The 25682-nt window shown below is 39.5% G+C and overlaps 13 protein-coding genes across 13 annotated transcripts; 7 read left to right on the forward strand and 6 right to left on the reverse strand. All coding sequences in view use genetic code 12, as the record gives it.

The window, feature by feature from the left end:
* Positions 1-859: 859 nt before the first annotated feature.
* I9W82_003196 (uncharacterized protein) lies at positions 860-2560 on the forward strand (the record flags this gene model as incomplete). Its single annotated transcript, XM_067692135.1, has 1 exon — positions 860-2560. The coding sequence occupies one exon, from the start codon at positions 860-862 to the stop codon at positions 2558-2560; it is 1701 nt and encodes a 566-aa protein (XP_067548545.1).
* Positions 2561-5021: 2461 nt separating this feature from the next.
* HLJ1 (type I HSP40 co-chaperone) lies at positions 5022-5999 on the forward strand (the record flags this gene model as incomplete). Its single annotated transcript, XM_067692136.1, has 1 exon — positions 5022-5999. The coding sequence occupies one exon, from the start codon at positions 5022-5024 to the stop codon at positions 5997-5999; it is 978 nt and encodes a 325-aa protein (XP_067548546.1).
* Positions 6000-6109: 110 nt separating this feature from the next.
* Positions 6110-6529, reverse strand: I9W82_003198 (uncharacterized protein; the record flags this gene model as incomplete). The annotated part of the gene is made up of 1 exon (XM_067692137.1): positions 6110-6529. One exon carries the CDS (start codon positions 6527-6529, stop codon positions 6110-6112), a length of 420 nt encoding a protein of 139 aa, XP_067548547.1.
* A 664-nt stretch (positions 6530-7193) lies between these two features.
* Positions 7194-7988, reverse strand: I9W82_003199 (putative tRNA acetyltransferase; the record flags this gene model as incomplete). The annotated part of the gene is made up of 1 exon (XM_067692138.1): positions 7194-7988. The coding sequence occupies one exon, from the start codon at positions 7986-7988 to the stop codon at positions 7194-7196; it is 795 nt and encodes a 264-aa protein (XP_067548548.1).
* A 223-nt stretch (positions 7989-8211) lies between these two features.
* I9W82_003200 (uncharacterized protein) lies at positions 8212-9819 on the forward strand (the record flags this gene model as incomplete). Its single annotated transcript, XM_067692141.1, has 1 exon — positions 8212-9819. The coding sequence occupies one exon, from the start codon at positions 8212-8214 to the stop codon at positions 9817-9819; it is 1608 nt and encodes a 535-aa protein (XP_067548549.1).
* A 155-nt stretch (positions 9820-9974) lies between these two features.
* On the forward strand, positions 9975-11912 carry I9W82_003201 (Hsp70 family ATPase; the record flags this gene model as incomplete). Its single annotated transcript, XM_067692142.1, has 1 exon — positions 9975-11912. One exon carries the CDS (start codon positions 9975-9977, stop codon positions 11910-11912), a length of 1938 nt encoding a protein of 645 aa, XP_067548550.1.
* A 26-nt stretch (positions 11913-11938) lies between these two features.
* On the reverse strand, positions 11939-12772 carry PRE5 (proteasome core particle subunit alpha 6; the record flags this gene model as incomplete). The annotated part of the gene is made up of 1 exon (XM_067692143.1): positions 11939-12772. The coding sequence occupies one exon, from the start codon at positions 12770-12772 to the stop codon at positions 11939-11941; it is 834 nt and encodes a 277-aa protein (XP_067548551.1).
* Positions 12773-13297: 525 nt separating this feature from the next.
* Positions 13298-13616, forward strand: ACB1 (long-chain fatty acid transporter; the record flags this gene model as incomplete). The annotated part of the gene is made up of 2 exons (XM_067692144.1): positions 13298-13324; positions 13383-13616. The coding sequence occupies 2 exons, from the start codon at positions 13298-13300 to the stop codon at positions 13614-13616; spliced, it is 261 nt and encodes an 86-aa protein (XP_067548552.1).
* A 56-nt stretch (positions 13617-13672) lies between these two features.
* Positions 13673-14543, reverse strand: I9W82_003204 (uncharacterized protein; the record flags this gene model as incomplete). Its single annotated transcript, XM_067692145.1, has 2 exons — positions 13673-14449; positions 14505-14543. 2 exons carry the CDS (start codon positions 14541-14543, stop codon positions 13673-13675), a joined length of 816 nt encoding a protein of 271 aa, XP_067548553.1.
* A 227-nt stretch (positions 14544-14770) lies between these two features.
* On the reverse strand, positions 14771-15544 carry MAM33 (Mam33p; the record flags this gene model as incomplete). Its single annotated transcript, XM_067692146.1, has 1 exon — positions 14771-15544. One exon carries the CDS (start codon positions 15542-15544, stop codon positions 14771-14773), a length of 774 nt encoding a protein of 257 aa, XP_067548554.1.
* Positions 15545-16643: 1099 nt separating this feature from the next.
* On the forward strand, positions 16644-18965 carry I9W82_003206 (uncharacterized protein; the record flags this gene model as incomplete). The annotated part of the gene is made up of 2 exons (XM_067692147.1): positions 16644-18512; positions 18783-18965. 2 exons carry the CDS (start codon positions 16644-16646, stop codon positions 18963-18965), a joined length of 2052 nt encoding a protein of 683 aa, XP_067548555.1.
* Positions 18966-19676: 711 nt separating this feature from the next.
* On the reverse strand, positions 19677-23687 carry I9W82_003207 (uncharacterized protein; the record flags this gene model as incomplete). The annotated part of the gene is made up of 2 exons (XM_067692148.1): positions 19677-22691; positions 22986-23687. 2 exons carry the CDS (start codon positions 23685-23687, stop codon positions 19677-19679), a joined length of 3717 nt encoding a protein of 1238 aa, XP_067548556.1.
* A 1105-nt stretch (positions 23688-24792) lies between these two features.
* GIR2 (Gir2p) lies at positions 24793-25554 on the forward strand (the record flags this gene model as incomplete). Its single annotated transcript, XM_067692149.1, has 1 exon — positions 24793-25554. The coding sequence occupies one exon, from the start codon at positions 24793-24795 to the stop codon at positions 25552-25554; it is 762 nt and encodes a 253-aa protein (XP_067548557.1).
* Positions 25555-25682: the final 128 nt, after the last annotated feature.

The following is a 25682-nucleotide window of genomic DNA, read 5'->3' on the forward strand; positions in this document are numbered from 1 at the left end:
GATATTGATCTATATGGTGTTAAGGCAAATATAAGTGATATAGAATAGTACTGGCTGTGTTAAGAAAAGCACGAGCACTTCATTGATAAAAACTGTGTAACCAGTCCGGACTTGAGCGAAAGTTACTATAGAATGAGGAAGAAGGTGGTTATGAACAATAAGGCGATGCAAGAAAAAACAAGGGTTCGATCCTCAGATAAAGGGGAAGAAACCCTACTCGAGTCAACTTTCAAACGAAAAATGAGTAAGTAGAGGTATTTAAAGATATACGAAGTAGTGATAAATTTGTGTCTGTGTCTGTGCCTACTCTTTGCATACTAAAAAAATATATTTCGTATTTTGCCTCACTCTTAACTACTTGGTTGCAAAAATTAAAGAGAGAAAATCTGACAGACACAAATACAGACAACAGACACAGAAAACAAAGAAAGGAATCACCTTTACCTAGAGAGCTAGTTAGCTACTAGGATATATAGCACGAGAAGTAAGTGGATAGGTCAACTAACTGTACATCATTTGGCTTTAAATGTATTAACTTATCACTTTGACGTACAAATAGTCCCTCTACAACTACAAGCAGAACTAAAACAACAACATTCAAAGTATAGATACATTGCATACCATAAAAGAGAGACAGACACACAATTCATCTATATCAATACATATATTGTGTCTGTTTTAAAGGCGGGGGAGGGGTAATTCTTGTTTTCGTTTATTCTTTTTTTTTTTGATATTCTGTCGGACTCACCAAATAATCACGAAAATCCAAACCAATAATCCTATTTAATTCCACTGTTTTCTCCTTCTTTCTCTTCTTCTTTCTCTTCTCTTCTCTTCTTCTCCTCTTCTCCCCAGTAACATGTCACTTAAATTACCGCAACCGACAGCAATGTCTGAGCCATTTGATCCCAGGAAAGAGATTAGGAGAAAAAGACTCGCAAATTCAGAAAGAGCTAAGAGATTGCACAATTTAGCCACAAATAATGATGTTACTACCCCAAACGCTTATTCAACTGGATATGTCAGTGCCTTCACCATCGCTGATTATCGTACACCTATTGACCCTACATCGAACAATATTGAATTGAGATCATCCACCTCGTCAATTCAAAATGAAAAAGCTGGTTCCACCAAATCAGCTGGACTTGATCTGTTCTATGCAGCCAAAGGATTAAGAAGGGAAGCAAAAGGACGTTACAATCCATACCGCCACTTAAATGATTCAACTGAAGTTTCTCCAATTGAAAAGACAGTGTCAACCCCAATTCCTGAAATTACCAATCCTGTTACCAATCCTGAAATTGAACCATCTGTTGAACCATCTGTTGAACCATCTGTTGAACCATCTGTAATTAATCCTGAAGTTGAACCATCTGTTGAACCATCTGTTGAACCATCTGTTGAACCATCTGTTGAACCATCTGTTGAACCATCTGTTGAACCATCTGTTGAACCATCTGTTGAATTATCTGTTGAACCATCTGTTGAACCATCTGTTGAACCATCTGTTGAACCATCTGTTGAACCATCTGTTGAACCATCTGTTGAACCATCTGTTATCAATCCTGACGTTGAACCATCTGTTGTTAATCCTGGAGTTGAAGAGAGTGGCTCTGGTCAACAAGCTGTTGCTGATGCTGAACAGAAGAAAGTTGGTGTTGCAAAGTGGAAAATTTTATTCAGGAAAAAATCCAAGTTGAATTCTGAATCAACTACTGTTGCTGTTTGTCCTAATGCTCCTGTTTCCCCTGTTGCTCCTGTTGTTCCAACTGTCCCTGTTTCCCCTGTTGCTCCTGTTGTTCCTGTTGTTCCTGTTGTCTTGCCCCTGCAACCCAATTTGGTGGTGAAGCTGAAGAAATGGCAATTCAAAGCCACTATGCAAAAATGGTTTAAATTTGGCAAGAAGACCCCTGCTGGTTTGACGTGTTTAGAGCAGGCTAGTGCCGAAGAATCTGAAAAATTAAGGCAAAAGGAGAGGAGAAAGGAGAAAAAGAGGGAAAAGAAGAGAAAGAGAAAAGCGGCCAAGAAGTTGAAATCTTCTAAGCCTGCTGATGAAACTGTCCCTGCCAATGATGTTACTACTACTACTACTACTACTACTACTACTGCTACTGCTGCTACTGCTACTGCTGGAAATTCAGAAAATGACACAGACATGAATTCAAATGATCTACACTTGAATCCAACTGAACATGAAGCAGTTGGTCTGGATCCTAATACGGCACTGAAGCCATGTGTGGGATGGAATCCCTATACTGATCCAAAACCAAGTGATGCAGGACCGAACCCGACTGAATATGAAGCAGTTGGACTGGATCCTAATACGGCACTGAAGCCATGTGTGGGATGGAATCCCTATACCGATCCAAGACCATCGACTCCGACTGAACACGAAGATGGTATTCTTCATTCTGGTGGTACTGCTGCTGCTGTTGTTAGACTTGGTCCAGACAAACCTGTCAGGAAATGGAATTTGTTTAAAAGGTTTTTCAATTGGATAAAATCAAAGAATAAAGGCACTGGAGCAACAACACCAAGTGTCACTGACACTAACACATGATCTGTAAAGATTCAACCAACAAAGCTATTGGATATTTGACAATGGCGGAATTTGCAAGATATCTCATTAGAGAGATGAAATTGAGACGGAAAATAAGATGAGCAAAATTGAAGACATTAAGGAAGAAGATTTAATACGTTGAGGGCAATAACAAAAGGATATTGACGCAGAGTACCGATTCGTGGAGAATTTAAAATACTTTAAATTCATTTACTTCGAGGGACCCACCATCAAAATGTGGGTCTGTGAAGTCCAAACAAGGAATCGCTCAGCGATGCGTTTTAGGAAGATGAGATGTTGAAAACTGCCCCTTTGGTTTAACTCACTATGGAAAGTCGATGGAATAGGAATGAGGTTGTTACAGCAAAGAAATAACTCGCGATTAGTTATTTAGTTTACAATCTTTGGTGCTCATATATCAAACAGATATATCTTGATACGTTGGTTTAAATGAAACTTTGGTTACACACTACTTGGTCAATTAGACTATTTACTTTGGAACGCTTTTTGGTTTACACTGACTGGACTATTGAACTGTTTGCTAAACACTTTTTTTATCTGTCATTTGTTTACGTGTGATTGTTTTGTTTTCGAAAATGGATTATAAGCGACTGGTGACCGCTTATTTGATGTCAATTTACTGGGAGAAAGGTGCTGTGGTTGGTGGGCTACTTTATCTTCAATTTCCCATTTGCTTTTGCAATTTTTTTTATATTTGTTTCACACATTTATAATTTGACGTCTTTGATCCTAACCCCTTGTAGCAAGCTCTCAATCTCTCTCGCTATCTCTCTATCTCTCTTTGTCACTCTCTTGTCATTGCTCGGGGCGCGTTTGGATGCAAGATTGTTGTATTGGATTGACAAGCCTACTAGGAAATTCATCCATCATCAGAATAGAACTTCATTACAGTTGTTTGACGCCAGCTGCACCATTACATTCCACGCCAGCTGAACATACCTACCATTCTCGCTCTTGCCAATAACCAGTGACTTTACAAACCTCACTGAAAATCATCTTCGTTGATCTTTTGCAAGCATAGACAGTAAACTGCAAAAAGTTTGATACCCATTGTCAATATAGCCACTTTTGCCCTCAAGTATACTGCTATCCCTCTCCTGTAATTCCTTTGTCTGCGTTTGCTAACACCCATCGTCAATTGTTCATTCACAACTCTTCCTCTGGAACCAACAACTCCCTCCTCGCCAAACAAATAACTATATTTGAAAATGATCAGCCTCTTGTAAACTAGTTATACCTAAAGGGTCACGACTCTCGTCGTAGATATCCACTGCATTCACCATTTTCGAAGACTTAGAAAACTTCTATGGTCTTTTGAACGTGTTCCTACTGTATCATGGCATTGATCATCCCTATTTGAGAACTATCTGAGCTGATGTTTCGTATGGTATAAACCCGTCAAATATATCACATCAGGGATATACAGAAGCCCAAACACGCTTGAGTAGTTTGACCTAGCTTCTCCATCCATATCCATGTCAACACAACCAAGTAGTAAATTGAAAGTCACTGCTGAAGCACTTTAACCAGCTCGCGTAACATTTGCTGTGGAATGGGATCGTCAACTTGTGCTCGAGCGGAAGTATGCATTTGCCGATGAACTGAAAATGGATAACAGAGTGACAGTTTCTCTCTGGGTCCTCAAGTAAAAATTCCAACAATTTAGCCTATGTCTCCTCAATGCCGAGGTTGCATGCGTCCCAATGCCCCAAACTCAAACCCTCCAATTGCTAACCACGCCCTCTCACTAACGATTTTTAGAATTGTAGCTCCATCATGAAGCATGCAAAGGCACTTTGTAGCTTCTGTGTATATTTCTTGACTCTGTCAACACTCCTTTTTTGACCTGATTAAGATTGATCTCTTCAATTAAGACTTTAGAAAAGTCGGACAAGGCCGTTTGGCATCCCGTGAATAAGATTGTCATACCGGAGAGGACTCTTTAGTTTGGAATTGCTATTACCAAGTCCTATCCTACCGTTGCGTTGTAGATTGTCACTTGAGGACGACAGCGGATACGCTCTATTTCGTGGTATCATAATGGGACATGCACTGGTGGATGGAACAGACCCCAGTAATAGGTTCACAGCATCTGGGGGAACCTTGTTCAGAGTTGGGCTTGACGGCAGTCAAACTTCTGGTCGGCTGGCAAGGTCCCACCTAGCTTCTTTCAATACATGTGCTATTAAACCGTGAAATTGAAGCTCCCCCCACTTCGTCTACCATTGCAAGAAGGCTCTCCTTAACATATAAGCGATTCAGCTGTCTGTCGAAATTGTATTCTCTTTGTCGTAAAATTAAGTGTAGAGACAGAGAAAACTTTACGAAATATCATTTTCAAAAAATTTTGTGAAGTTGAATCTTCAGATAAAAGAAGTGCCAACACCCACCACTCCAGCATCACATACACACCTCAACTGTCCAGTATCTACCAGCCGCTATGTCATATACGAAGGAGCAGGAAGCTGTTGTAACCCGTGTCCTTTCTTATAAGGGCCACCAATATTACGAAATATTGGAAGTTACCAAAACATCAACTGAATCAGAAATTAAAAAATCCTATAGAAAACTCGCTATTAAATGCCACCCTGATAAAAATCCACATCCTAGATCATCAGAAGCATTCAAGGTGGTTAACAAATCATGGGAAATCTTGAGTGACCCCCAAAAAAGACGCATATACGATCAGACAGGTACAGACCCCACATCTAGAATATCGAATGCAAGTGCTGCTAGTCAAGGTTTCGGTTCGTTTTCAGGAACAAGCGGCTTTGCTAGTGGAGCACAAAGTCCTTTTGAGGATGATTTGTTCAACATGTTTTTTGGCAATGGTGGAAGTCCTTTTGCATCGGGTCCAACATTCACATTTGGAGGCAATGGATTCACTTTCCAATCATTTGGTGGCGGTCAGGACCCATTTATGAGACACCGAAGAACTTCTAGGAGAACCCCTAGGGCGACTCCTAATGCACGTGCTCAAAATAGAGAAGAGTCTCCAGGGCCACAATCGTTCTCGGAGGTTTTAAGGAATTTGTTGCCGCTTTTGCTTATCTTAATCGTGCCTATATTGTCTGCGTTATTCTCAAACGATCCCACATCAGACTATTCCTTTGTTCCCTCATCAGAGTTTCATCTAGAAAGGAAAACTCCTAAATACAAGATTCCATATTTCATCAACGACAAATTTGCTAAAAAGATCGAAAACAAGTCACGAAGGGAGCTTAAGAATTTTGGATCCAAAGTTGAGAATATTTACATACAAGATAAAAGAGCCAAATGCCAACGAGAACAGATTCATAAGGACAATTTGATTGAGGATGCCATTGGTTGGTTTACCACCGATATGCGGAAACTAGAACAGGCACAAAACATGCCAATGCCAAACTGCGATATATTAAGGGGCCTAAACCTTATATAGAAGTATACAAGACCAATTTTCCTTTCCTTTCGTACATTAATGACAAGCTAGGCTCCTCTAACGTTGGAATACTCCTTATAATTAGAAGTCGAACCACACAGGTGTATATCTCAAAAATTGGCCAACCCGTCATCCTCCTCTGGTTCATCGAAGTAATGACTAAACGTGTAGACTGTTCCAAAAATCAATACACCACCAATTATTGTCAATACTGCGGCTGTTGTGGTCAATATGTAAGAGTGGTGCAAAACAATGGGTAAGTAGAGCCCACTTACTAGCAAGAAGGCAGTCAAGAATTGGCCCAGTTCTGCAAACACATTAGTGCTGGGAGTGCTAAAAGGATCGAAACTATTGAGTCTTCTTGTGATGGCCACTGGTAGATAAGCTACCGAGAATATGATTCCGATAACAATGGGAAACCAATTCCCGTAAATACCGGCCAATATAACTAGCAAGAATCCAACGGATAGTATAACCGATAATCCTATTATTCGATTGAGTGGGTTTGTTTTGTAATCTGTCGAGTCCATTGTGGGTGCAGTTTTTGTTTGAATGGGCGGGCGATTGCTGAAGAAACCAAAATTCCATTTCTTTTTTTCTCTCTCTGTCTTCAAAAGCCTCCACTATTTAACCAACGATATAACCACCACACCAAGAGTCATTAGATATGGTTCAGTCAAAACGCGAGGAAAGCAGAGTCACCAAAACCAAAGGGCATGAGAGTATCAACTCAGTAGTATCTCCACCGGGTTTCGATTCGAAACCTCTTGGGCACACAAACAAGGCTACGCAAAGAGATCACAGGGCGGAGTTGGACGAACTAAAGTCAAAGAAAATATGGGAACTTGCTATTGGACCAGCGAAGTCCATTCCGATGAATGCGTTTATGAGCTACATGACAGGAAATTCTTTACAGATTATTCCAGTTACAATGACAATGATGTTGTTGTGGAATCCCATCAAATCAATCTTTAATGATCTCAATCCAACATTTCTGAAGTTAAAGACGGATGACAACCTGCTGCTTATTCTTTTTGCAAAGTTGGGATTTATTTTCTTTCAATTGATGAACATGTCAATAGGTGTATATAAGCTATACACAATGGGTCTCATACCCCATCTGGAGGCAGATTGGTTAGCATGGTTGGAGGTGAAGCCCAGTTTGGATGTGTTACATAGTTAGGTGATGAATGACTAGTGTGATGATGTCTTGTCATAAATTTGTTGCAAATTGAACTTGCTATACTTTATATAATCCTCCACAACACTCATACCTATATTGTTTTTATAACACTCGACGATTATCAATTTCTCGTAGTTTTTCAAATCCACGGTATGCCCATGGTCACGTCCTATGGTTTCAGCAACCGCTTTGATGATTTCTTCAGATTTGAGGGTATCAAAATGCTTTTTCGAAACTTGAATGGCAAACTTGACAGGCTCTTGATCCTGCTGGTGAAAGTGGTTTTTTAGAACACGCTTGGACAACTCCTTTAGATGCTCTTCGGCATCACCTGCTGTGCTACAAGAATCACTAATCGGAGTGAGTTTCTGAGTACTTCTAGTAGTCTTTACACCCGAGTCAAAACACTCCTGGGCGTATTTCTGGACTAGTACCACTGGATCGACTGGTTTTCTAGTTTTGATAAACACAACACATTCTACATCAATATCAATTGGTTGCAAATAGTTGGTTTTAGGGTTCTTATCCGCCTCCTTCATTTCAGAAAGCTCCTGCTTGATCTTTTCCTCTATGGATAAGGCACTTTTAGGTTCATCTTCCTCCTCATTGTTGTCATCTTCTGGGATATCGAAGTACTCGGGAATCTTTTCAGAGAGGACACTGAGTAGCTCTCTCCGACATTGGTTTTCCTTTCCCCGAGGGCATGTTGCATAAATCCCGGAAGTATTGGGGTCTAGTAAATTAGAACCGCTTTTGAATTTCTTTCCATGACCCTTGAAATGGTGTTCACTCTTTCTCTTGCTCATGATGACTAGATGATACTGGATCATGGAAAACGCAAAAAAAAAAAAAAAAAATGAAATAAAAATAAACTGAAATTGTATTTCAGGAATCAAAAATATATTATACAAGCTTATTCACTTATATAGATCAAACCTTCATCACGCTAAAGTCTATACGATTACTGATCCTATAGCAAGTTGAAAATTTTAACCATCTCACTTTACTACATGCCCACCATACACAAGAATGCTGACTTTGCCATTGGATCTTGTACTACACATTGTTGATGTTGGCGATTTAGATATAAAGGATGTCTTTAATTTATACAATGTGAATAAGTTGCTAAGACAAAAGCTACTGCACCCGTATTTTTGGAATGTTCTATACAAGAGGCTATTTGCATCTATATTTTCCCAGTTGGAAATCGAAGAAGAGCCCAAGGATTACCAAAAAGCTTGTTATGTACTTTATATGTGTCAGCTTGAGTTGGAGCATTATATGAACCACTTAAGCGCTGAAAACATTCCTCGGCATGAGGAAACCACTAGAGTGGGGCTAGCTGCTAATTTACCTTGGACGAGTGAACGATATCAACGATTCTCATTAGATATGAACTACCTACCCACTCTATTAAAAATGGCCAAGGCTGAGGATGCGAATTTACAAGCAGAACTTAGGGATTCACAATATCGTATTGACTTTCTCAGAGCTTCCGTTATTGAACATTTAGTATCCAACCAGTTGTACCATATCGGCCTTAAAAATATAGAGCGTATCAATTCTTGCGAGATTACAGCATCGTCAGCGGAAAGTATGCTATTCAACATGAGTTTACTTGAAAGCACAAGCTATCGCCGCTTTCACAATCGTAGCCGATTTTTTAAGCTGAAATCAAAGATGCTTGACGAGCATTTGAAGTCATATACTGTTCAAACATACAGCACTTTGCGAGACGATTCAAAGAAACGAAAACTCTACAAGAACTATATCACGGAAGGCTTACGCTTTTTGTTAACACAAATGGAGACTCATGTCTGTGGTGGCACACCAATGATTGAAAATCTTGATGTTTTGAAATTATATAGCCACAAACGCAAGGCTCACCCCTATCTTTTGTTTGCAGTTGCAACCAGAATCGTATCTGAAGGGTGGAATAGGTATGGTTTCCAAGTTCCTGATCTGGTTGATCTCCCTATCTGCACTCCGTGGTGTATTATCCACCAAGATACGTATTTTGACTATGTGAACCTAAAATTGATGAGCCATAAAAGCACGGGAGGTTTCATCAGGTCCAATACCCATGACCTGATGTCTAACTTGTTCCAGTTGTTTGATCTCTCTTACAATGTTCGGGGGTTGAAGGAATCGAATTCAGCAACTATCATGTCACTTCTAAGGTTTGAAGATTTTTGCACAGACTCTAACTTTATAACCAAAATGAAATTATTACCGGAAAGCAGCGGAAGTAAGTTCAAGCTTAGTCAATTTTTGAGTCACCTTGCGCTGGAAGATGCAGTTCTTCATTGGGTCGTTTTTGAGCATGCAATGGAAATTCCAGTAATCAAAAATAATATCGACGGTAAGCCGCTGTCTTTGCGAGGCTTTGTTATAAGGAACAGATATAATAAACCTGTGGTAATACTAACTATTGAAAAGCTGTTTTGGCAAGTTCTAACGGTGTTTGGAAAAATCCAGAAAATAAGAGCTGACTCTGTGTCTCTTTGGGAGTTTCAGGGTATACAAGAAGCCAGCACATTTGTCAGCATGATAGGATTAAACACGTTGCTCAGCTTAGGGTTCCGGTACGCTAATATAATTTTAAATGCCGGACATGTAGTCTTTGAGTCCGGTTAAATTAATAAGCTGTGAGAGACCCTTTGTGTAGATCTCTAGTGCATGGTAGCGTGCGAAGATTATATTTGCGATGAAAGATCTATGACGTTATTGTAGATTATTTATAACCAATTGAAAACTGTACATAAAACAATCAACAATTGCAACTTCCAAACATGCTATCTACAATCAAGAGCTTTAGGTCTCGATCTTTACGGGCTCCACGTAATTTCAACAGATTCAAACATGTTTTGGGAATAGATTTGGGTACAACAAACTCAGCGGTAGCCTATGTGGGTGCCGACAAGGAGCCACACATCATTGAAAACGAGGAAGGAAAGAGGACAACGCCTTCCATTGTGGCATTTGATCATCAAAAAACTTTGGTTGGAATATCTGCTAAAAGACAAGCAGTTATAAACCCTCAGAATACCTTCTTCGCAACAAAGAGGTTAATCGGGAGAAAGTTTGAGGACAGTGAAGTACAGAGAGATATCAAGAATGTTCCTTATACAATAGTGCCAAACAAGCAAGGTGATGCTGTGCTAAGAACATCGAATGGACGTGAAATAAGTCCTTCCGAAATAGGAGGCTTGATTCTCCAAAAGATGCAACAAACTGCTGAAAAGCAATTGGGTGAGGCCAATATTAACCAAGCAGTTGTTACTGTTCCAGCATACTTTAACGATAGTCAAAGACAAGCCACGAAGAATTCAGGAAAGACCGTTGGGTTGGATGTGCTTCGTGTTATTAATGAGCCTACAGCGGCCGCGCTTGCATATGGCTGTGACAAATCGAGAAAGGAAGGGATCGTTGCAGTGTTTGATTTTGGAGGCGGGACTTTTGATATTTCCATTTTGGATATCGAAGATGGTGTTTTTGAGGTTAGAGCAACGAATGGGAATACGCATTTGGGTGGTGAGGATGTTGACATTATTTTGTTAAAACGTATTATTGAAAGCTTTAAAGAGAAATATGGAATCGATCTTTTCAAGAATGAGCTAGCTGTGCAGAGAATTCGAGAGGCGGCAGAAGATGCAAAAATTGAGTTATCCAAGGTGAAGGAAACTGAAATCAACATCCCATTTATTCACGAGGATAAGCACATCAAATTTAGTTTAACCGAAGACGAGCTTGATGAGATGTCGATGCCTATTATCGAACAGGTTATTGAGCCAGTCAAAAAATGTCTACGAGATGCAGAACTCAAATTGAAAGATATTGATGAAGTTCTATTGGTTGGAGGTATGACTCGAATGCCCAAAATAAGAAAAGTTGTGGAGGAGCTTTTTGGTAAAAAGCCAAGTACGGCTATTAATCCTGATGAAGCGGTGGCTTTGGGAGCAGCGATACAGGGAGCTGTTTTATCTGGCCAAGTTAAAAATGTGGTGTTACTTGACGTCACCCCATTATCGTTGGGAATAGAGACATATGGGGGTATCTTTAGCCCATTGATACCAAGGAACTCGGCAGTGCCTATCAAGAAAGAGCAAATGTTTTCAACCGCAGTGGATGGACAAACAGGAGTTGAATTACGTGTATATCAAGGAGAGCGAATGCTTGTAAAGGACAATAAATTGATTGGGCAATTCAAGCTCGCAAATATACCACAGGGTCCTAAAGGTACGCCACAGATATCAGTTCAATTTGAGATTGATGCCGATGGTATTATCAATGTTAGTGCATCGGACAAGACTCCCTATCCAAAGGACTCTCCTCATTATGGGAAGCAGAACATCGTATCAATCCAAGTGACAGAAGTTGGATTGACTGATGCAGAAGTGGAGAGAATGATTCAAGAGAGTAACAGGAATAAGGAAGCCGACGAAGAGATGAAGAAGTATTACGAGCATGCGTCAAGAGCAGAAATCTTGTGTGCTGATACCGAAATTGCTTTGATCCAATTCGGCGAATTGATGGAGAGCTCAGAGAAGGAGAGTATTCGTGGTTATATCGACCAAATTAAAGAGTGCATTGATGATATAAGAAGTAGCAAAAAGCTCCATGATCCCAGATTTCTCAATGACAAGCTTAATGAGATGCAGAAGGAATGTATGGAGGCAATCAAAAAAGTCGCCATAAAGCAACAAGAGCAACAAGAGGAAGGTAAGTAAGGAGAGTAAATAGTTTAGAGAATGTATTATTCATCTGTATCCATTCTATCACCTTGAGTTTCACCAGCTTCACCTTCTTCGTCCTTATTCTCCTCATCCTTGTTCTCTTCATCCCCATCATTTCTATTTCTATCATTTGTCACTGAATCTAGCTTGTCTAGCCATTGTTGGACGGCCTCATCATCATAAGATGTGTAAGGTTGGCCCTTACCAACCACGGCAACACTTGTGTTTTTGAATGTCAATTCCACATCCTGACTCAACGTATCTCTCAAGGCATATAACCCATGTACAATAAGTTTCTCTACGGAATCAGATTCTCTTATCTGGTCCAAATTTCTTTCTAAATATGTACGAGCTGCTTGTGACCTGGCACCAATTGCAGCTCCATAATATTCAAGGACTGATCCTGATGGTTGAAACTCCAACAAATGAGCACCGGTTTCATCATACCCAGCAATCAACAATCCGACTCCATATGGCCTCGAGCCATAGCTTTGGGTATTTTCCTGTGCCTTATCAGCAATAGTCAATGCTGCCTTTTGCGTTTGAATGGGACGGTTGAAAACCATTTTACATTGCATTGCTTGTTTTCTCAAAAAATTGGATAATACACGTGCGTCAGGAGCCAATCCAGCCAATGCAACTCCCATGTGGTCATCTATCTTGATAATTTTCTTCTGATATGAACCCAATTCCTCTGCATTTCTCTTTAAAGCCACGAGAACAACATGATCTTTTGATGTTAAGCCAACTGCAGCACTTCCTTGCTTAATTGCTTCCAATGCATACTCCACTTGGAACAATCTTCCTGTTGGGGAGTAAGTCACGGAGTCGTTATCGTAATTGTTCCTAAACATTTTGGGTTTATATTGTTGTGAATGTAAAGATGGTGTTTTTCGCCACTACAAAAAAAATATTTGAAATTGATTTTCAACAAAAGCTGCGAGCTACCACTTCTATGTACAAGATGGAGGGAGAGTAATTGTCAGCTTTGACCACGTTTTATTCTATTCCCAGTAGGATAAGTGCTCTGTTTAGAGGTAGGAAATACTCGCCGAACTATTTTGGGGCCCATGGTTAATAGCACCGTAGAATTGCGCAACACAGTGCGTAACAAGATACTATTGTAGTGTCCTCTGTCGTGAATACAGAGCCAATAAGGTATTGAAACACTCTAGTAACATTTGCTATGAACGAAGAAGAAAGAGGTGGGGTGGGGTGACGATAGTCCTGGTTTCTGTGAAGTTCCATCGTTTGAAGGTGTGTGTGTGTGTGTGTGTGTGCGTGTGTGGAGTATAAATAGACGACAAACAGAGGCAAAAAAAAAAAGGACACCAGTAACCCACCACATTTATTACACATCCCATCAATTCAACACAGCAATGGTGTCAGCAGAATTTGAAGAAAAAGTATGTTGATTTATTCTTGAGCTCAATTGAATCTAGATGATACTAACAATTGTCATAGGCAAATACCGTGTCCAATTTGGCTAAAAGACCTACTGATGATGAATTGTTGAAACTTTACGGTCTTTACAAGCAAGCAACTATTGGTGACAACACTACAGACAAACCAGGTACTTTTGATTTCAAAGGTAAGTACAAATGGCAAAGCTGGAAAGACTTGGAAGGAACTCCACAAGAAGAGGCTGAAAAGCAGTATATTGAGTTTGCTGAGGAGTTGATTAGTAAATACAACTAGAGACATCGATTTATAGTTTAATCAAATGTTACACTCTATTAAGTTTCTATTTCCTCTTACAATCGCATTAATTCATCACGTACAAGCTCATAACACCCCAAAAATATTGCCCCTCCACAGCTGATCCAACATGTTCTCGGTACAACACCTTTCCAAAAGCTCGACAATCCTTCCTCTTTAATCAATTGAGAAATCATGCGTCCAAAACTGACTTTATCAGCACTCAACATGATTCTGGTTTTGATCACATCTAATGGTGTTGTGAGTGCCGCAGCAACACCACCAGCCACCATTCCACAAAGGGCTCCTCTCAACCCCATAGAGACTGGGTTAGATTCACTATTGTTACTCAACGTCTTTAACCATTCATAGAGTGGAAATTGGATAACTGTAAATGGAATTTCTCTCATTATTGTGCTATTCCAGCCACGGTATAGTCCTCTAATTACTCCATGTTGTTGGTTATTCATAAGTATATGCTTGAAGTTGGACCAACTCGAAGTCAAACCCATGTGACTGGCTTGGGTTCGTTGCTTGATAACCTCTGCTGGAACTCGTACTATACAAGCCATTACTTCACCTGCGGAGGCAGCAATCATGTGACGATGGGTGGGTGAAGAAACGTGAGGTTGTAATTTTCGCTTTATGGTATCGTATGTGACAAAGAAAAGCGATGCCGATGGAGCGGATGCAATTACGCACGATCCAAGCCCCCTGTAGATCCCTTTATAGCCTCCATTGCGGAAGAACCCACCTTTGGCTTGCAACCTTGTTTTTATGGTGTCAATTGGGAAGAATGCCACATCGGTGGCAGTTCCAGCGCAGGCACCACTCTATCTGTGAGTTAGTAATTGAGTTAATGACTAAACTGCTCAACAATGGACATACGATTAATGATACAAAGAAAGTTGGCTCTGAATTGTGCATAAACCTGTAATAGGGAAAGAGGATTTTTCAGAAAAGATTTACGCTTTGTAGTTGAGTTTGTCGCACGACAACTTTTCCCACATTTGGTAATAATTACACTACTATTAGCTACAAATTAAAAATGTTACTTTGCAATAAGTGGACTCAAACTCTATATACATAGTCTCGTTTCTCTAAATTGATACATAGAGAGAGGAGAGAAGGTAGTAAAGCCACAGTGAAGGTGTTTATTGAAGGAATTTAGAAACGGCGTTGAGCCAAGTTCTATATTCGCCTTCTTCTTTGAAATCGCTAAAAGCAACAATGAAGTCGGCCAATTCGTTGTCGATGCCCTTGGCAACTAAATAGTTTTCAAACTCAGTTTGCAAACTTTCGTCCAATTCGGCGAATTTAGGACCTTGGTACTTAAATTTGTCGATAAATTCGTTCTCATCCTTGATGCTTTTAATGAATGATTTTACATCCTCTTGGACGTTGACAAAATCAATCATAAACGAAGACTCTGTGTTTTGCAAAAACAAATTCAAAAACAAACCCGAATTGTTTGATGGGTTTTCAACAAGAATCTTGACATTGCACAACAATTGATCCAATTGGTTAGCCTCTTCTTCCAAATCACCAGACTCCAAAGCAGCCAAATCCTCAGTGGGGATATCTGTAACTTCATCAATGTCAAAGTAAACATGTAAAATATTTCCAGTATCAGCATCTTTCTTGACCAATTCAACGCTTGCAGTACCTGGAGCGGAAACAACTTCAAAACCACTGGTGTTTAAAAAGTCTTGGTAAACTTGGTCCAATTCATTTGGGATGGCTTCAGAAATTTTACTCTCTGCTTTTACAACTTCATTCAAGGCCGACTCAGGTGTGAACAAGATTGAAGATCCGTGGAATGATCTAGCTGCAATTGCTCTTGGGAATGATTTAATCAAGCTTGAACTCAATCTTGATTGATTTACCAATCTTTTGGCAGCAACAGAGCGTAATGAGGATCTGATCATTGTAGTTCTCAACATTGTGGTTTAAATTTGAATACCAAAGGTGATAACTATTAGACAGCGAAGGCACTGCTCTTTAATTTTCTAAGGAGAAAAAAAAAATGAGAGAGCTGAGATGCTACCAATTACCTGACATTGAGTGTAAGTACCAAACCACATGTCGAGGAACAACACTACCTACAAATATATATATAAGAATAGGTCTAAGTAGTAGTAAATGGGAGAATATCCTAGGGTCTTAGGTATCCTTAGTATAGGACCGTGTAGGTTGTAACATCAACAGCTTTCGGTAGCGTCGTGGTAGCTCAATTATCCTTTGCCGTCACCTGCCCTCCTGTTCAACTTCAACAGTAATTGTTTAGACAGCTACATATTGAGTTGGTACAAGAGAAGTTATGATTTAGCTAGTTAGTATGATTACTGTATTCGTACTAGTAATCCGACTCATTGTATAATCTTTTGTTCCTAAAGAGAATTTTCACTCCATCTTCAAGCAAAAAAGCTTATTTATTAAAAAAAATACCAGAAATGCTAGATAACAAAATTACCTTTTAGAGCAAGAAAATTCCTTCTTTGAGCTTCTAATCAACTCTCTACTCTTCAAATCCCTATAGCAAAACTCTTTGCAGAAAAAGAGACGCCTCAGTTTTTCCATTGTGCGATTTTGGTTGCAAAAATATAAAATGTTATGCCAGATAAAAACCACACCAAACAAAAATACGAGAAACTACCACAAATACAAATCAAATGTATCTACACCTGGATTCAGCTGTTACTTGTAGCTATATATCATTATCATGTATAACATCCTCTTGGATAAACTGTACTGGATTGCAATAGACTCAAATCTGAATAAGTTCAACTAGCTAAGAAAGTATCATACAACAATACATCTTTGTAGCTACATACCCTATTTAGCAACGCATTTGTTCCAATGTTATCGTACATAATATCTCTCCTTATTTGCATTATGCAGTCTTTCTTTTTTTTTTTGATATTCTCCGAAATATACCAAAACCTCTTAAAAATTGGCAACATAAATCCTATAATCGTACTTTCCCTCTTCTTTTCCTCTTCTTCTCTTCTTCTCTTCTCCACTATCATGTTATCCTTTCACGCCGCCAAGTTACTTTCCAGCCTGCGTGAATCCACTGCCACCACTGCCACCACCACCAGACATTTACCAATTCCCAAATCGTTACCAAATCGGGGTTTACTTGTCAAACAATTTACTATTGGTCCAGAATCAAATTTAACCAAACCATTAGCATGGCCCAAACATGTTACCAAAGTTATTAAACAATTGAAGCAAGCAGATCCCACCACATCTGTTGCTAGTGACACCACAGACACCACCAAGTCTGTTGATCCCGTCACCACCACCAATCCAAAGATGGAACCGGCTGTTCAGAACACCACAACAGCTACATCCATTAACCAAACTTCCCCCGAATGTCTTCCAAAGTTGAATTCACTGGCCATTGAAAATCAACCAGTTGAAAGCACCAGAAATTGTGTGACAAAGATTTCCTCTCCAAGTGAGAATTTGTGGGAAAAAACTTTAGAATCAGTTGACAACCACACCAAAGATTGTGAGATAAGAAATGAAGTTGTTGAAGAGAATGAAGATTTTATTTTGATTCAGCCTGAAGCTGTTGTTCCAGTTGAAAATATCCATGGAAAAGAAGAAGAAGAAGATGGTGGTTCTGCTGATGCTACTGAATCCAGAGTTGAACAATCAGCCACTGATCAATCAACTGAGAATGACAGTGAGAACTCCCCTGATAACTCCACCGGACAAGTCATTAATGAGCCAAAGGGAAAGTGGAAGAGAAATTTGAAACAAAAGTGGACAAAGATGTTCACAAGGTCCCCACTGAAACCCCAATTGAGTCCTCCACTGAAATCCAAGTTTAGCAAAAAAGTGAAGAAGTGGTTCAATGTTGGCAAGAAGATTAGTTGCCCCGATGATGAAGGCTATGAAGAAACAGATGAGGATGATGAAGGAGATGATGATCTCAATGTTCCAATCTGGGATATTGAACCGGTTCCAATCGACAACCCACGAGCTTACGCTATGAAGAGGAGGATTAATGCAGCTTTTGAAAAGGTTAGCAAACCATTCAAAAAACAATCAGCTACGTCCAACACCCCGCAATGTGGTCTCGAAGCGGGTTCGAAAGGTGCGGTGATTGCTCGCATGAAAGACAAGAGCAAGTTTTGGAGAAAGCAAAAGAAATCGTCACCAAAGACAAAGAAGAAATCACCAGCTCCTGGTACTCCTGCTGTTAGGCACCCATCTAATCAAGAAAGAGACGGTGCAGGCGTTGATGTAACACAGTCAATTCTGAACCCCATTGTTGTCACAAATTCTAAACCTGAAGTGAAGTGTAGAAAAAAGTGGCTAAAAATCCGCGATTCATTTAAAGCGGGTTTTGCGAGAACCTTTAGACGCAAAAGAAAGGTTACACTTGCCACCGATGACAACTCTTTGTTATTTGATACTGAAAATGGAAATGTGAGAGATGATAAAGCTTCTGAAGAAGAAGATAATCCTCCTGCAGAATACGATGATGAAGATATTGAAAACCTTGATCTGTTCCGTCCACTGTCACATGATGAATTACTTGACATTGATCCAGAAACTGGCCAATTTTTTGGCCTGCATGGCTTTTTAGATGAATACTACCTGCCTAAAAAGATAAAATTGAGGAAGGTAAAGTCTAAGAGTCTAGGATCGAGTATACTCAAGCGTCGTCGTGAAGAAGTAGCCTGTGGAATGACTGTCCCAGTTCCAGAGAAAAGTCAGAGTGGACATTGGGTATTGGACCCTGATAAGGGATGGATCTTTGGGGAAGTGGCAAATGAAAATACAGATCCAGGTCCTGAGAAAAGTCAAGAAGATCATTGGGTTATGGACCCTGATAAGGGATGGATCCATGAGCAAAACGAAATAGATGACACTGGCCTCGTTCGAAATGGTCCAGTGGTAACTTGAGTCAACTTGAATGTGAAAAAACATATTGTTTGGATTTGAGTTGTATTCAAATTGGAGTCATATGATGAACTAGAACAAAAGCTACTGAAACACGAGAAATTATAGAAGAGGAAAGAAGATTATACAAGATAAAGGGATCGGATTAGTGTTCCCAGTGTGAGGTTATCAAAATAAGGGCGCTGCACAAAGTGCACTGCCGTTGATCAATCTCAATATATACTACTTGGGTGACCCTTAGATTAGGATTTCCATTTTGACCCTTTGAAATTTAATAGATGTTCGTATGAAGCTGAATTTTATGATGAAGAAGAGGAAGAAGAAGATTTTATTTTCCAATCACAGTTACCAAGCCTTATGATCCATACTGGTTTATATTTTACTGAAGAGTTTTGTCAAGAGTTGTTTTCGACTGAGATGACGTTTTGAAAAAGGTTCATCAATTGCAAAACATTGCTTAACGTTGCTACAGCTTTAATTTGTTTTTGATATCATTTGATTTGTTATTTTGTTACCAGGATAAAGCAGGAGTGGTGCCCTGTTGGGAAAGGTATCTGGTGGAGTGGTGTCTGCCAGTATCAATAGTCAATTACTTGCTATATCTTATTTCTTTATAATTGACATCCAGGTCCTTATTCTCCTCTCATTTAGCGCAATTCTCTTTCTTTCTACACTCTGTCTTCTCTTCGATCACGGAGAAGTTTGATACATTCAGAGTTGAGACATCTTATGACAACATTCAATTGCCCAAAAACCCCTCACTAATAAACTTCAATTCATTTCTATATAGCTATTGAGTTCAGCACTCTATAGATTTTAGCCAGTCCTTTATTGACCAAATCAATCAGACGATGCAGTATGGTTTTCGTTGACCAAATGTTGTCGCGAGTTTGAGTACATCACGATACGAGTTGACCAGATATCAACACTTTCAGGTATTTGTATTATCGGAATTGTCAATAGGGCAACGACTAACCATTTAAATACTATGGTTGACAAATTTCAAAACGAGTGTGACATAGAGGTGAGTTATATTCTATTCTTTTTCAAAGATGAGGTGTTGGCACCATCAGACCAATTATACCACAAAACAAGCAAATTTTAAGCTTGATACCTCAATCAGTTGTATACCATACTTTTCTAGTGGTAATGTCTGATGAAAAACTCATCGAAAAGAGCCCCTTCATCATCATTTTCGTCATTATTGTGGTTCTCGTTGTTGTTCTCATTGTGCTCATCATGTTTATCATGATCCTCTACGAAAAACTCCCCATCATTGTCCTGGTCAGATACATCACTTACAGTGGGTCTATTTTCGAAATCAATCTCATCAAGTTTTCTCCTTTTGGCCGAAGTTTGCCCATCAATTTCATCATAGTTTGGAAATCGACGTGAATAATCTTCTAAAGCATCAGTCAGGTCATAGTCGTCATCACTTTCATCACTTGAACTGTCACTGTCATCATCTCCCAATTCTCCATTAGTTATCTGATCCATCTCTGATTCACCTTTCGTCAACTTCTCTTCCAAGTCGCATTCCCTATCCCATCGTTTCAACCTTTTGAGATCTCCGGCAGACGCATCAGTCTTACCCTCAAGCAACATTAATAACAATGCATGTTCATACATTCTCAGCTCCCACATGTCATGATCATCAACGGTTTCAGTTTCCAATTGGAACAACTTGGACCCGAAGTCTTCGTCCACCCCTTCCTCGACAGCATTCGTATGCTCTTGAAATTGGTGAAGGTTATGGATAGTGCGAATTGTTGGCTTTCGCGGTACTGGTTTCAACTCACCAAATGCAGGAACAGAAACCATATTCTGAAGGCTACTGAACCATCGATGTTGTCCATACTTTTCTGTGTACACTTTCTTTACAAATCGATTATCACAGTTGAAAATGGCATTGGGTTGTGAGTACCCCAACTGAGTTAAGGATGATTTGATGTTCTTGGGAAATATATTAATAGTGGTTGCATCGCTCAGATCATCTTCTGGTCTATTCTTCGTCTTGGCGTTGACTATATTGATCAATATATTCTTGGTGACTTGCTTAACTAAATCCTCCATTATTTGGCAAGTTTTGTCATCACATGGCCGGCTAAACATTCTCGACAAATGAACTTTATTTAGCAATAAGGAGTCAGGTTCATCACGGTCAGCAACTTCATTAATATCATCTCCACCAGCGTTAATCAACAAGCTTTGTTCATCTTCGAGTTTAGTGAAATATTTCAGCATTTCGTACGCAGCAGGAATTTCTTCATATTGCACTAAGCGGGAATCCCACTCCTTCAAATCTGATTGTCCGCTATGGCGAGCCCTTTTTTTAAGTTTATTCAACTCCAGTTTCAACAAATTATAATACGTCACTATTTCCAACTCAGATTTACCCAAGTGCAAACTAATCATATCCAATTGGTGTATCGAATACCTAGCGAGTAAAGTAAAGAATAATTCTTTTTCCTCTGCCGACCAAAAACTTCCAGGGTATTTAGGTTCATTGGGGTATGTTCCATCGTAATTGACATTCAGAGACGATAACGGTGATTCTGGAATACTCTTTGTAGGGTCTAGTGTTTCACTGACGAATCGATTGTAAAATTTGATATAATTTTCATTTGGAAGTCGGAATGGTCGACTATCGGTTAGCAGCCTGTAGTCGTCAAGCTCGTCATTGTTTATTTCTTCTTGGCCGTTGAAGGAACGATTAGAGTCAGAAGTCTCATTATCAAGCATATATTCTTCAGGTGACGCGCCTGTAGCTTCTCGCTCTAGTTGTGCACCATAGTGTGCACCCAACCGCTTTTCACACTCATCTTTTAATTGATTCAATCGAAGATTCAACGCAGACACATCACATTTTGCTCTTGGTTTGGCCAACTCGCGTTCAATTCTGCCAATTTCCCTTTGCATTTTATGAGTCTCTCGATTTAGCATCTCTTGATGAAGTGGACTGAAAACGGGCAATATCAGCAACTGTATGGTATCATCTACTACTCCTTTTTCAAATTCTTCGATAAGTCTCTGCTGTTCTTGCTGCTTCAACTTGTATAGCTCCTCCCATAATTGAGGCACTTCTGGGCGATATTTTGTTTTAAAATTAGAAAACGTCCTCTCAAGTGTTGCTATTCTTTTACGTCTTTTTTCAACCACTTCCTGTGCCAATCTTTTTAACCGTTTCTCCTCAACTTTATCATCCCGTTCACGTTCGCTTTTCCTCAAAAAGTAATTTTCAACTGGCACTTCTTTTTCTCCATCTTCTGCCTCTTGCTGTTCTCCTGTCTGAGTAGGGTCATTCTGCAACTTGTCACAGCTTTGAGGTTTGAGTTTACGCTGCAGTTTTTCCTTGAACTCATCCAAAGAAATACGCTCTTCTCGCGGTTTACTCAACTCCAATTTCCAATCATCCAACTCTTTTGAAATAGCATCACGATCAAGTCGCTTTTGAAACCGAGTATTCTCCAAATACTTTTCTAGCTTCAAGACTCGTTTCTTCAATTTTTCTTCCAACTTCTCATGTCGCTTTGCTTCAACGCGTGCCAGTATTTGGGCTCTCTCTTCTTGTTTGAGTTGCATCCTTTTCTCCCTCTCTCGTCTTCTCTGTTTAATCCGCTCTAATTCATCACGTCTCAAACGTTCTTTCTGCCTACGTATTCGATTTTCCTGACGTGCTTCATCTCTTAACTGGGCCTTTGTCGGACGTTTTCGAGTAGCACCAAAGATTTTATCGAAATAACTTTCTGCCTTTTCTGATTCACTCACCATGGGTCTATGTGAACCTTGGTCTGTAATGGGAATAGCTGTTTGCCTCTTTTCTCTATGCCAAGTGGTTTTGTCAGAGGCAAATATTTTATCAAAGTAGCTATTTGTGGTCGTGGTGTTGTCATTGCCCTTAGACAGTGTATTTCTTATTTCTTGTTCTGGTTGTGTCGGTCGGCTCGATCCAAAGATTTTGTCAAAATAGCCGACAGAAGCATCGTTTTTCACTTCTTGAGCATAATTAAGGGCGTTGATTTCATCTAATGTCAATATACTTTTATCTGCTTCTGTAAACACTTGATGGTCCTGTATGGTCTTCGCAAGTGTTTGCTTATTTTTACGCTTACGGCGTGGTTGATCCGATGGTGTTTGTTGCAATTCTTTCGACAGCTTTTTGTCCGTTTTGCTTCCATTCCTACTCACTATCTTAGATGAGTTACTACTCTTCTTGGATTCCGAGTTGGAAGGAGAGTATTCAGAGCCTAGTCATATGAACATTTTGTCTTCTGGTTGTAAAGTGATTGTTAAAAAAAAAAAAAATTTGGTTATTGAGTGAAATGCGCATTTTCAAAGACGCGATGCATGCAAGAGATGATGATGTGACACATTACTTCCTACACAATATACATAATACAATTCTTCATCTCTGGTTTTCGTTTCGTGTCATATCTTCATTTCATCAACTGATTTATCCAATGCATCCACAAATTCATCTTCCTGTTCTCCCTCTATTTTCCCAGCCATATCTAGGTTCAGCATCGAGGATTCGTCATCAGTATCTACCCATTCATCATCAGACTTTCGCCCAACTTCCACAGGTTCTTGGTTTCTTAATATTTCAGGCAAAAATGGTTTTGCCACATCTTCTTCTTCTTCTTCTTCTTCTCTCTCTTCCACCCTTTCTAGTAGACCAATCAATTCGACATATTCTTCTGGTACAAGTCCATTCTCTCCAGTTTCTGGATCTTCTGCAACTAGCCAACCTTGGCCATGTCTATAACTGATCCATATCACTTGCCCTTCTAGTAAGCCAATTTCATTATCATTTTCCGGTTGAAAATCGAAAATAGCCCTAGCTTCACAATTTATTTCGTCTTTTTCAAATTCATCATCGTCATAGCCATAATCTAGGCCCGGGTTATGGCCATATACATCACGATCTTCATATCTTAGGCTCTCGTGGTCTCGCGATCGGTGATAAGATTCGTCCAAGGAGGATGTCGTCGACGTGGTATCAGATTCATCATCTTCATCAAATGCTACGCCATCTTCGTCAGGTAGCTGTAGTTTTCGAGACTGTTTTATCGACGCGGCATAATGTAGTGGATGTGATTCAGGGTATCCAAAGTCTTTTATCTTGGTATTGGGTGGAAATCGAGGACTCATTTGATTACTGTTTAGTCGTGGTCCTTCTCCTAGTTTTAAAATATGTCTCTGTTTTTTGTTCGCTGATGCTCTGACAGGGTTGTTATTATTCAAGATGCTCCGCCACTGGGGTCCTTAATGATGTCTTGATTTGATGACAATTCTAAAAATAGCCAACGATATTTGAAAAAGAAAAAAAAAAAAAAAAAAAAAAATTAGAATCAGAATCAGAGTGTTTGAAACCAATGGCGTTCTCTTCTGACACAAAAGGGGTGATATAATGCAAGTGGCCAAAAAAAGATAATAATTGTGCGGCTGTATCAAAGGTGAGGCTGTATATGTGAGTCTTTTGATTAGCCAGTTGGTGTAGATTCTCTTGTTTTGGTTAGGTCCTTTTCTCACGGAATTGTACAGTGAAACACAAAAGATTTTCTGTTTTTTTTTTAATTTAATTTTAATTTTTCGTTGTGCTTTGATATTTGGTCGTTTAAAGTATTCAAAAAAGAAGGAGTAAATTTGTACTTTCTGCTTTAATGAAGTGCATATTAAAAACTTAAAAAGGGTGCTAGATGGGAGGGGGAGGGGGAGGGGAAGGGTCCAATCAATCACTATAAAAACCATGGAAATGGAAAGAGTTAAAAGTGTCTTACACCTAACCTTTATGTTAATTGCTTATCGAGAGAGTCGCACGACCAAATCTTTTTTAAACTTTTTTTCACGCGTTTCAGCTGTTTTGAATCAAGGGGCAAATCAAATAAGTTATATATATACACACAAGGAAGTAGATTCTATGAAGGGAGGCTTTGCTCAATCGTTTGGTGGCTTCACATTGGTGTAAGTGGGAAGCTAAGAGATGGTGTTTACATCGCTTTTTACAGTAAATTAAAGTAGTTGAACGTTGTTGTGGTATCAAAATCAGCTACTCATGATGACATGCAATGCACACAATGAAGCTCTTCAAATTGACGCTACGTACGCCGAACCTTTTACTGACCCAGTGCTCTGGCACACACTCTCCCTTTTTTTGCAACTCGATTGGTAGCGCCACTGGCTTTGAGAGGAAAAAAATTATTTTGCGTTGACTGATTGATGGAAAAAGCATCGCTCGCCTACTACAAAGCAAACCATGGACTACCAAGAAGAGCAATCACAGGAAATTGAAATCTTACAATCGATATATCCCGATGAACTAGAATTTCTAAATGATTCACAAACTCATTTTCAAATACGAGTAAATTTAGATACTGAAAGTGAGCGAAAGCACGCATTAAATTTGGTTGTCAAATATCCTAAAACTTATCCTGAAGTTGTACCGGAGCTACATATTGAAGTGGCTGAGGCTGATGAAGATGAAGAAGGAGATAGCGAAGGATATGGCATTGATGATGACAATGACGATGAAGATGAAGAAGCTAGACAAACGAGGCTTGCGTTGAATATGGCAGAAACTATTGACTATGAACGAGATGATTTATCAAAGCTATTAACGAAACTTAATGAAGAAGCAGAGATTGGAATCGGTATGCCTTCGATATTCACATTAGTAACTGTGCTCAAAGATGAAGCAGAATCTTTATTTAATGAGAAATTGGCAACCAAGAATGAGGAATTTGAACGCAAACGGAATGAATTGGAAAAAATTGAACAACAAAAGTTCCAAGGAACAAAAGTGACTCGTGAATCATTTAACGAATGGAGATTAAAGTTTAGACAAGAGATGAAGTTTGAAGAGAAGGATAAATTGAAAATGCAACAGATGCACGGAGGTAGATTGTCTGGGAAACAAATCTTTGAACGTGGATTGGCTGGTACTGAAGATGACGAAGATGGTAATGGTGGTGTAGAAGGTGATGAGTTAGCCGAGGGAGTGAAGAATATCGCTGTTTAAAGATGAAGAAATGAAATGATTCTATCAGGATGTGTATGTTTGATTGTTAGGGCTGCTTTTTTGAAGAGTGTGCGTCGAGTAGTCACTTTGCCTTCAGGTTATCAGTGCTGTCGACTGCATACCGATGA

This window comes from Candida metapsilosis (genome assembly GCF_017655625.1).
Source record: "Candida metapsilosis strain BP57 chromosome Unknown scaffold3, whole genome shotgun sequence".
NCBI classification, from domain to species: Eukaryota; Fungi; Ascomycota; class Pichiomycetes; order Serinales; family Debaryomycetaceae; genus Lodderomyces; species Lodderomyces metapsilosis.